Below are 12200 nucleotides of genomic sequence, written 5' to 3'. Positions count from 1 at the left end.
TGATTCTCAATCCACTGTATACTATAGCTTTAGAGAGAACCCTGGGTGCCTTGGTACCTACTGGCCAGACTGTGAGGAACTCTAGAGCCATTGAGCAAACTGGGTTCAGTTGGAAATGGATTCTGAGATATAGAATAAAATTTAAGAAAGAAGATAGAGTAACAGAATTATATCAGTAATGCATCTATCATCAAGTTGGAGTCAGGAGACATAAATTTTGAAAAAAATCTTCTCTGCTTAGATTGTATTTGAAAGAGAAATAAACATTTTTGTGAGACTCCACTTAGCATAATTTTTTATTTCATTCATTCTTGGTAAAGTGGGAACAAGGAGCCCAAACTTTGAGAAGAAAAGAAAGTTTATTGTTAAATTGTTGAGAAATATAGCAATCCATATGAACAGAGAAAGTCTCAAGGAAGATGTTGTTAGAACTCACCCTAATTAGCCATGTAGGTAGTATTCACAACACAACACACTGAAGAAAAACAAAGATTCCAGGGTCTTGTGTTCAGAAAGCTTTGAATTTCACCCAACACATGAGCTAAATACTCATAAACTCTGTAATAATTTCCCTGCCCTTCTCCCCAATCTTCACTATGGGTTTATCTGTTCTGAATGATTCTCCAGTCAGGTTTATCCCAGCCCACCAGGTTTCTCTCCTACTTCTAGCCAGGATGTCATAAATTGTGGTCATTCTGGAATGAAGCTGTGTGCTCATTTTTGCTTCTTCTTGGTCCTTCAACTAATTGGTTTTCTGCCATCTTTCTGTATTTCTCTTTCCTACTTACTCCAGACAACTTAGGCTGTAAGTCAACTAGTGTGGAGAACGCAGTGCTTTCTGTCTCGTCTCTGGTCCTCTGGACAGCACCGCTCTGTGCCACCCCACATCTTCTTGACATGTGGCTCTGGCATCACCTTTTTTTTTTAACTCAAAGCAGAAATGACTCCCCATTTGCAAGCAAATTAAGATGTTACACAGTGTAATTCCAACCTTTTATAACCATGCCCCTGTACACATATTCTGTGATCTAACCCGACTATATTTTCCAAACACACGCTGTGCTTACTTACTAACATGCTTTTGCTTTTGATGTTCTCCCTACCTAGCACTATCTTAATCTCCAGCTATTGTACAAAACATCTCTTTGGTCTTATACTGCTCTCCAGAAATAATACATTTAAAGATCTTTTCACTAAGACTCTCAATGATGTTGTATGTCAGTAATATAGTAATATATGCTTATGGATTTACCTAGAAAAGTATAGAGCTATTTGAAGAACATTACATAGTTTTACTGAAAGTCCTAAGAAGGACTTAAACATATAAAGGCAAGCAGAAAACAAAAAACAAAAAAATACAGGTGCACATACAGGTGCATGCAGGGAAGCTCAACATCGTTAATAAATATAAAAATGCAAATTAAGACCATAGCAATAGCACCTCACATCTGTTCAGAGAGCCACTATTTATTAAGAAGCAGAAAATAAGTGTCAACAAAGATGTGAGGATTGAAATCCTTGAGTGTGATTGGCAAGAATGTGAAATAGTAAAAACGCAGAGGTTCCTCAAGATATTAGCAATAGAGCTACCACATGATGTAGCAGTCTCACTTTTGGGTTTTTTTTTTACTTTTGTGTTTTTATGCAAAACAAAGAGATGGCTTCACTTTCATATTTCTTGCAGCATTATTAAAAATTAGCCAAAATTTAGAAATACTCTAAATATCAACAAATGAATAGCTAAAGAAACTATAGACCATTATTCAGTTATAAAAAAAAAGAAAAAAATACTGTCCTATGCTGCAATGGGGATTAACTTTTAACATTATGCTAAGAAGAAAGTAATCCAATTACAGAAACACAAACATTACACAGTTCTCTTATAAAAGTAACCAAAGTACTCAAACTCGTGGACCTGTAGCTGGCAGGTACTAGGGGAAGATGGAGATAGAAATTGATGTTCAGCAGATCTCCGAGTTCAATCATGCAAGGCCTAGTTGCTGTGCACACTTGTTCTTAAAGTTAGCAGTATTCTACTCTATACATAAAAAGTGGTTAAGAGAATTAATCTTTGTTATATGGTTTTATATAGTTTATATATTTTAGATAATGTTATATATTTTGTTATATTTTCATTCTATCTTTTTAAAGTAATACATTCCATAGTGGAAAATATTAGTTAAAATTGCAATCTTAGAGATTGAAACAATGATTTGAAATATTATATGTGAGAACAATGCAATTTTTAATCAGGATTTAAAAACAGGAATATTAGAAAGATAATAATTGTTGATTAATTACTAGTTGAATAATTCAAGAAAATGGAAATAAAATCTCAGAAATGGACCAATTAAATGTGCTAAGTAGGGGATAAATGAATAATTTCAAGTAATTGCAAAGAAGAAAAATTTAAAGAATGTCCTCTACCTTATACCAAAGACCAAAGTAAATTTCTAAAGAATTGAAAAAAAACACAAACAAAAAGTCATAGAAGGAATGTAAGAAAATATATGCAGATAGTGTTTTCAATTTTGAATAGTGAAATTCTTTCAAAACAGAAACAACAAAAGCAAGAATGATAGCATCAAATGCAGAAAAGTTAAAAAAACCTTCATTTCCTAATTAAAATATTTTAAAACCTCAGCATCTCAAAAATGACTTAAAGAAAACCCACTTCTAAGTAATATACTGGGGAAAATATTTGCAATAGAAGAGACAAGTCTTTTAGAATTAGTAAGGATGAGATGACATGTCCTTTCTCATAAAAAATGACAAGAGACACAACAGGTAATTTAGAAGAGCAACAGATATAAATTTCCAATTAGATACAGAATCGGCAGTGTATGTTGGTCACATCTTTCTCACAACTGCCACGTATAGTTCACCAGGTTATTCTGTTTACAGCTGCTAGGTCAAGGGACTCATACCTAGCCTGCCCTCGATGTACCAAACTCCTATGAAGGGGGCTTTTTAAGAAATCCATAGGAAGACACTCTGTCCTTGTCAAGCTGTTTGCCTAGGGAGTTGTGCCTATCTGCAGGGGACCCATTTTCTAATTTATGTGCATGACCTGCTTTTGAGCTCATTGTATCAAAAACCACAGAAATACAGATCACTTTTCTAGGAATTTTCGTCCTCAAGAAATGAAGCACTTATAGCATTATTCTGCTTATAAAAATGGATAATAGCAAAATACTGGGAAAATATTTGGCTATCTAATGATAGGCACTAAGGTCAAATAAATGATGTCCTTCATACTGCAGAGTAACATACTACTATGAAAAATGTTTATGGGCAATTTTATGATACTAGAAAGTATTACTGACTGTTTTTAAATTAATATGTATATATAATCTCAAATATATGTAAACACAGAAAACTTTGAGAAGACATGTATTCCACTGTGTATTTCTAGATGTTAAGATTAGAAGAATGAATTCTTTTGACTGTATTTTTAGTAAGGGTCTACAGGGTCTCACTATGTAGATAAGACTCATAGTGGTCGGCCTGTTTACAGCCTCCCAAGAGCTGGGATTACAGGCACGCGCCACCACGCCCAGTCTCAGTCATCTTCTCAGCACCCCTTAGGGGCAGGGCTGGCATGGCACATCAGGGATCGAACCCTGGCCCCTGTGTCTGCCTAAGCAGGTGCTTTAATCCGCTGAGCTATTTGGCCGGCCCAAGGAGAATGAATTCTTAAATTTTTCTTTGAATAACTAAACATAATAAACATGTATCACTTTTTTAAAATGGAAGAAAAGAAATACACAAAAATAATCCAGTCCAATTTTACATGCTCCTCCTTCCATGAAGTTTTTGCTTCTACCCTGACCTCTGTAGGACATCACTGAAGCCCTCGCTGCTGAAGCGAGAACGACTTCCTTTGAATCTCTCATGCAGCACCTTCTGTTGCCCTGGCTGTACCTCACCAGGCAGTCAGCCAGCACCGTGGCTGTACCCCCTGAACTGCCATGTTCATCATTGTCTCCTTTTTAGTGTCTGCAATGCAGGTTCCGGTAAGCCCAGGCTGAGGTAGATACAATACAAATATCCACAAGAGGGTAGTGAATGTGTCTTATAAAGAATTAAATGGAAAGGTTGATAGCTAATTTGGGGGACGGGAAGACATACTGTGCTCCAGGAAATTTAGAAACAGTATCTGAGTTCTCCCATGCCTGCAGTCACACATGTGTGTGTGACTACCCAAGAAGTGAATCAAATTTTCTCATAAGATCAACATTGAACCTGATCATTGCACTTGATTCAGTTCTCATCTAACTGGTTTGGGATTGGAAGCATGGAAAGAATCAAGTGAGTGAACAGGTCCCCTCCTCCCCTTCGGACACCAGATAAATGTAGCAGAAGAATTATCCTGAAGAATCTTAAAAAACAACATTTCTAACCCTCAGTTGGCATAGCGTGGGGATTTTTTGCTTCTATTTACCAAGTCAAATACATTGTTTGGAATGTTGAGTCTTTGCTTATGATACATGACTGTCATTGAACCCAGTGGGATTTGTTTTATGGAGGAAAAACTTATAAGGATAGCTGCAAATATGGGCTAGACCCAGTCTAGGAAAAATAAAAAGTCTGCATTTGTGTAGTTCTTTCCTGGCTTTCACTGTGCAAAATGCATTTCACTCAGCAAAAGTGTGAAAGTATGAGATTTATAAAGCAAGCCTTTTCCCTAAGGAATGTCAGTGATGATTTCTGTGGTTAGTCTTGATGGGCAATTAGCTGAAGAAAGGTGCCCTCTGCTCCAGGTTTCCTGCATGTCTATGTCCAGGTCTGGTCTGTGGAAGTTAAGGAGATCCATTCAGTTACACCTTTGAACTCCCACTGAACAATTTTCACAAGAGCTTCTACCAGGCTGATTTTTTAAGCAGCATTCTCTCTCTCTCTCTCTCTCTCTCTCTCTCTCTCTCTCTCTCTCTCTCTCAAGAAAAATGGGAACCAAGGCTGGGTCTGATAAATAGTTCAGAGGTGAGAAGAGATACAGTCCAGTGCCTGAGCTCTTCCATTCCAGGTGCCCCTGGGTGGGGGTGTGCAGTGCTGCCTTAGATGTTCTGTCTTGACTCAGCTTAGTGTATTGCTCTCATTGATTTTTAAGTAGCAGAATAAGTATAGGAATATTTGAAAAACCCCAAAACATTGTGTCATTATAAAATGAGAAAAATAGCTTCTCCAAGCCTCCCAAATAAACCTAAATAGTTTAAAGGAAGGGGAAAAGTCCAGAGAATTCCTGAAACCATGAGAAAAATGTGACAAAACAAACTAAACTAGATATCTGCTGCTAAAGGTACAAACTTCACAAAACAGTGTTTCCTAGGTTGCCTGTAATGTTGCCCACTACCCAAAGCCAAAGCTTACTGATACCCCCTCCACTGTACAGCATACCTAGGACAAGACTTCATTCCTTTTCTTGGGGTGTTTACAGTCTGATGGGAAGACACATAAGCAATTTTGAAATGAGCAGAGTGAGTGCTGCAACAATGTCTGTATGGGGAGCACCTGTAGGAGGAAACAGGTCACTGCTGAGAGGTGGAGGAAATCCTGGAGCAGGCGCCATTTGTTTTGAGACTGAAGAGTAACAACAAATGAGGAGTTGTGAAGAGTCTCTAGGGAGGGATTGGGAAAGGGATATTTTTGTAGACAAAGGCCTTGCCTCAGACACTTCTCCTGCTGGGACAAAATACCCGACATTCAGAATTAAGGAAGGCAAGGTTTATTTAGCTCACAATTTGTGGAGGTGTCAGTCCATACTCAGCTGGCTCCAAGGCAGGCTGGCACATGGCAGAGGGTAGTGATTTTTGGTGGCAGAAAACAGCAAAACAGCAAAAGCAAAAGGGAGGAGTAGTGGCAACAATGGCAACAGGGACCAAACTCTGTCTCCCTTATGTTATATTCAGGCTGTCTGCCCCATCCTGGGTGAAGCACTCACACCCATAATCCCAGCAGCACTCACACCCAGAATCCCACCACTGGGTTGTGAATTAATCACAATGTCTAGAAACCCACCCCCATGACTGCATGAGGCTTTGGAGGGGCAACTAGACACAAACCATAACAGGCCTAGAGGCAAGAGACTGGCCTTTTCTGTTGTTTAATGAAGGTTTAGGAAAGGGAGTTGGAGATAGGGGGAAGGTAGACATAAGGCTGTGGATGTCGACAGAAGCCAAATCATAAAGTGCCTTGTAAAGCAATTTTAGAGCTTGGAATTAGTCCTAATGGCAGTAGGAAAGATGGAATGTGAAGGAAAGCTGGCAAAGTAGTGCGTGTGGAGAGAGCAATAAGCGAACACTGCCTAAGATATGCAAGGCGCAAAGCTGACATTAAACAACTCAGGGGGAAGGCAAGTGAGGCTGCAGAAGATATTTGAGACTCAGCTTATGTTCCATTGTGCTGGAAGATTTTTGTCCCTTAGCAATGTTTCTCAGATGAAGTCCTTTGTCAGGTTTAGCTGTGGAGCTTGTTCAGGTCATACCCAAACATGCCCTCAGTAAATATCTTCTAAGATAAGCCACACAACATTTGGAAAACTTTTGCAAGTACAGAGAGAATTTGGTCATGTACTCATTCACCCGCAAGCTTTAAGCTACAGAGAGAAGCAGGAAAAGGCACAGGGAATGTGATGGCGTCTTTGACCATAGCAGCACATTTTTCTGGTTCACATCCATGTGCATATGTGATAAATGAGTTATCTAAACCCTAACATGGAATGACTCAGGCAGGAACTTTGAATGTAAGTACGTTCATCTGTCCTATCTGTGCTCTTATTCATGGGAGGAGTCTTTAAGACCAGGACATCGCCAACAGTTTCCTCTCGATTCATAAGGGCAAGACGCAATGTAGTCTGTGTCACGCCCATGGGGCTGACCTCAGCTCCATAAGCCAAAAAGATGTTGAGAAAGACAGAAGTACTTCTAAGTGGCAAGTCCAAGTGTAGGAACAGCGGACAAGTGTTGTGATGATGCGTATTTGATCATGGAATGTAAAACTCCCTCACCCAACTGAAAATTTGGAATTTCAAATAAAGGGACAATTGGGAAGTAAGGTGTACTTTTGTTTACCATGTCTTTAGGAAGCTGGGACAGAAAAGAGTGTTTTCCCCCTGCCTGAACCCCAGGACTTCTTTCTGGCTTCCCAAGTCAAGTTTGAAGATCTCACTGAAGATTTGAGAAAGCTGAAGAAGCAACTAGAAGGTAATAGAAACCAATCTTTATTAGACAATAGCTAAGAGTACTTTTTAAAAATATGCTTTTAGAGGATTATCTGTATCTGGCTCACATAGTAGAATTGGTACAGACTTAATGAAACTGGGGCCCTCCTGGAACTTTCTTACTCTGAGCATTGTTGGCAGGTGCTGTGTTTAGGGGTCTTTCTCCTTTGCTAATGTTAGTTGATCATTTGTTTATTATGTCTATATCTTGTCACATTGACATTCAGTATTTACAACTTTATTATAATAGCAGAAACCCTTTATTAAAAGCATAATTTTTCCCTGTTATTCTTATAAGAACACTATCAGGAAGGAGTCACATTATCTCCATTTTATAGGTGAGAAAAAGGAGGTTTAGACAAGTTTTGTTCATGGAGTCAATAGCAGGTGGATGTACCTCCCGCTAACCAGGTGTGTGTCCAATTAGAACTTGGGCATTTTCTTAGCCTATTTACTTTGCTTCCTGACATCCATGTATGATAACAAGACATACAGTAAACATTCTATTTCAGTTTAATTTCATTTTTAATTATAGAAAACAAAATGCTGAAAGCCCCCTTTGGCTCTTTGGAAAGCTAAGTTTTGCTCAGGTGGGGCTTTTCCTTGGGCATTTCTGGAGTCTTGCACTTTCACCGTGGAGACCTCTCTTTGTCCAGGACTATAAATCCACTTGCCTGGGAGCTCATGTGCTCCAGCTCACGCGCTCTGCAGGGTCGAGGGAGCACGTTAATGTGGAAATGGAGGCCAGAGTGCCAGGATGACAGCCTGAGGAAATTGAAGAGTTTCGACCAGGAATATTTTTATACTAAGACATAAAATAAACATTTTTAAAATGTTTATTGTGAAAGAGTGCTCAGAAAATTAAGGCTCAGGCAAAGAACAGCTTGGAAATGGAAGCAAAATGGGAAAGGTCTGCTCCCCAATGGCAGGGAGAGCCATTTATTTTTTACTTTAGGCAGAAAATTTGCTTAAGCAAGATAGTAGTTACAAGTGAATGTTTCAACCTTGTAAATTATTTTTAAAGGAGCATGTGGGCTTTTTCTATTTTGTTGTTGTTGTTGAAAGAGCAAATCGGACCAAATCGGATATTCTGTTCAAGAATACCACATGGGGCCTTGCAGCCCTTTTTCCCTCATACAGAACTGACAACTTTATCCTTATCTAAGATGAGGTGCTTGATGGCTGTTGGAATAAAGCAAAGCAAAGCCATCAGTGCAAGGCTTTTTCTGTCCCTCTCTATTGGCAGAAATGGGCCCCGGCCTGGCCTCAGGGCTGCAGCACGTGTTAGTAAGGAAAGATGGGAGCTGTTCACACCTTGCCAAGACCGACCAAGCAGAGGGACCAACTGACCAACCGGAGCGCTCATCTCTGTGTCTCTTTGCTCTCATAAAACCCTGGGCCTGACCCCTTGTGTGGGTTTTTAAAAAGAAACCTGATCTCTGTTTGATCTTCCCCTTTCTCCTTCCAGGGGCCGTCTGCCTCCCTGTGACATTCTTGGGAATGTGATGATAAATAGCAGGGATAAGAACAGTGACTTAGGAAGAAAGTGGGAAGAGGGCTCCAAGGCCCTAGGGAGGCACCGAAGTGTCACCCAGACTTCTTCCTATTCCAGCTGACACTTTCCTCAGCCAGTCTTCAGGAAATACAGACTTTCTGAAGCAGGTGGAGCTCTTGAAGGAAGCAAAACTGAGCATTGCTTCAGTTGTTCCTCTTACAGCTGGGCTTCCCCAAAAGACACAAAGTATCACAAAACGAATGAAGAAATTCCTTCCCACCCCACACAAACTAAATATTTAAACAAAAACGCCCTGCTAATCTTTAGAGATGCCAGTATTTTTAACACATGAAAGGTACCCAGTAAATATTTAAAGGAAATATAGAGCCTGGATTCTCTAATGAATTTCTTTTTCTTCTAAATACCATCTGGCAAAATGGCCAGAATTGTGGCTCCGTTTCATCTCACGTCCCAATCAAGTTTCACGTCCCTTTCCATAAGGCCTTGGTGTGAACCAAGATTGAATGTTTAATTGAAGAGGACATAATATTCACACATACAGCAAAGATTTGATGAGGCTTTGAGGTTTATTGTAGCCATTAAAATGTCGTAGCTGCTGGCAAAATCCCAGAAAATGTCTAAAGCTAAACCAGATGTGATTAGCAAATTTCAAGAAGTATCAGGCTCCAGTTTTTTAAGCAACGTGACCCTTGAAAAGAAAGTTTTTTGAGTAGTGTTAACCACACTATAACAATAGATTATGTACTAACCTGTGGTTGGTGGTCATACAAATGGCACTGGTACAAGTAGGGGTTGTCAAGCATCTTTCAGAGAGACAAGAACTTCGATTAGCCTTTTTGTGAAATACATGTTCAGGGAATTATAGTATCATTGACAACTTATAGTGTAATTATTATTTATCAGGTGCTTTTTACAGAGATCATCTCTTTGAATCCTTATGGTGATTCTATGAAAACATGATTATTTCTGGCCTCTCACAAGGTAAAGAGGCTGAGTGAAGTTCATGATGCTCACGTACCTGGCTGGTGTTTTAGGGGTGGTCATCTAACAGTGTTTTGAAGCTAGCTGTGACTCCAAAGCATGCATGTATTCAACATCAACATAGCCAACCTTAGGCCTAGATGTGTGCATGTCACTGAGATCCAAACACAAAGATGTATTCAAAGTACAAACCTTTGTGAAGAGACAAATGACAGAAAAAGGGTTGCTAAACCTGTGTTGGCACCCACGTGTGCATGCACACTCCCAGGGCTGTATGTATACACTCACAGATCAGATAGACAGAGGAGCTAACTTCCTTTGGGCTGAGGAGAGGAAGGGAGAAGGGCAGTCTAGGTGGGGGCTTAACTGAATACACGGCATTCATGGGATTAAGAATTCAGACTTTGTAATCGTATGAGTAGCTTTTACTGGCTTGGCAGAAACAAGAGCTTGTTAAGCAACCAATACCTATTGAACACACTCATTTTCTGGAGCTCAGGATGTAGCTCAGTGGGGGAACACGAAAGGCCCTGGGTTCAGTCTTCAGCACTGTGACCAGCAAACATTTGCTCATTTGTCATTTGCTCCCTTGTCAATGGAACAATGCAGTACCTGCATCACAGGACAGAGTGCCCACTGGTTCCTTAGAGTGAGGAAATCTCCAGTAAAGCCAATGAGGAGATGCACCTTTGATTGGAAAGCTGATTCTACCAAGGTAGAATCATTTCCTGTTGCTGAGGGGCCAGCTTGTTCTATGTGTGCAATACCTGACTGCAGAAGCCCTTATGTTTCTTTGTCTGTACTGTGAAGACAGAACCAAACATCTTTCCTTGTCATTTGTTGTTTTTGTTTTTGAGGTACTATATACTAAGTCCAGGGCCTTCATATTGGGTGCATCCACAGTTCAGTCAAATCTTTTTCTTTTTCTTTTTTATTTTTTAATGTATTTGGTGTTTGCAAAGTCTTACTATGCAGCTTGGACTCCTGGTGATCCTCCTGCTTTCAGCCTCCCCCATGCTGGGCTCACAGGCGCACACTACTATGCCCAGACTCTGGCCAGCTCAGCCTGCCCTGGGGGCAGGGCTGGCGTGGCATGTGGTGCCAGGGATCAAACCGCCATCCCTGCACTTGCCTAAGCTTGCCTGAGCAGGTGCCTTAGTCTGGCGAGCCATCTCGCTGGCCTAGCCAAATCCTTATTTTGAAATAGTCTTACAAAATTCCCCAGGCTAGGTTTGAACTCTAAAGCTTTCTTACTCACCCTCCAAAAGGCTGGTATTACAGTTACATTCCATCTCTCGGCAGAACCATGTTCTTCATGCTGGGGAACATGTTCCTTATTTTTAACTCTATAGCTCTTAATCAAACAATGATTTTATTACCCTGATACTACTGTGATATTATGAGAAACAGTTGAGATATCACAGATAATAATTTTTTTTTAGGCTGGCGAGCTAGCTCAGTGGACTGAGTGCCTGTTTAGGCAAGCGCAGGGATGATCCCCAGTACCACATTCCACGCCAGCCCCAGCCCTGGGCATGCTGAGCTCACTACCAAGTCTGGGAGTGGTGGTGCATTCCTGTAATCCCAGCACTAGGGAGGCTGAGAAAAGGAGGATCATATGAGTCCAGACTGTGTAGTGAGACCTTGTATCAAATGCATTAATTTTTTTTTAATAATAATCTTTTGTTTCTTACTCCTCAAACTTATTTCCTAGGAAAAACTCTAAAAGTATCCTTACCAACTCATATGTGGTAAGCAGAATAGTGGCCTCTAAAGATATCCAAACCCTAATCTGTAGAATCTGTGATTATGTTACCTTACATGGAAATAACAGACTTTGACCATGTTGAGATAGGAAGATTATTCTGGACTGGCCAAGTGTATCTAATCTAATCACATGGATCTTTAAAATGTATCTTAAAAAGCTGAAGGTTTGCCTTGGCTGGGATCAGAGAGAGATATAACTACAGAAGAATGATCAGAGGGATATAGCATTGCTGACTTTGAAGATAGAGGAAGTGGGCATTGCGCCAAGGAATGTAGGAAGCGTGTAGCATTGGAAAAGCAAGGAGCAGATTCTGCCCGGAGACCACAAAAGGGAATACAGCCTGTCAGCACCTTGGATCCATCCCAGTGAGATGTATCAGACTTTCAACCTATAGAATGACGAGATGTGTTTGTGTTGTTTTAAACCACTTAAATTTGTGCTAATTTGTTAAAATGGCAATAGAAGACTATTACATCAGGTAATGGATCTCTCTTTCCAATTATCCCAGTTAATACCAGCCTCCTAACCCCTGCCCACCACACGCAGCATTGCTAAGACCAGAGATGGAGGGTTTCCCCGGAGTGTCGCTCACCAATATTGCACGAAATACGAATTGATGCTTACTAGAAAGGAGTTTGTGGGCAAATAAATTTAGAAATGTTGTATATTAAAATATGGGGGGGCTGGGGAAATGGCTCATGGGGCTGGGGAAATGG

The 12200-nt window shown here is 40.3% G+C and overlaps 1 protein-coding gene across 1 annotated transcript in view; it reads left to right on the top strand.

The window, feature by feature from the left end:
* LOC101571550 (formin) overlaps positions 1-12200 on the top strand; it is a 314401-nt gene that overhangs the window by 162852 nt on the left and 139349 nt on the right. Inside the window, exon 11 of the mRNA XM_004643140.2 lies at positions 7082-7202. Coding sequence (XP_004643197.1) covers positions 7082-7202 — 121 coding nt within the window. The remainder of the gene's footprint in view (positions 1-7081; positions 7203-12200) is intronic.

Source organism: Octodon degus, unplaced genomic scaffold (assembly GCF_000260255.1).
Source record: "Octodon degus isolate 3935 unplaced genomic scaffold, OctDeg1.0 scaffold00166, whole genome shotgun sequence".
Classification (NCBI taxonomy): Eukaryota; Metazoa; Chordata; class Mammalia; order Rodentia; family Octodontidae; genus Octodon; species Octodon degus.
The sequence above is the reverse complement of the archived record's forward strand: the minus strand, read 5'-3'. Positions and strand labels throughout refer to the sequence as shown.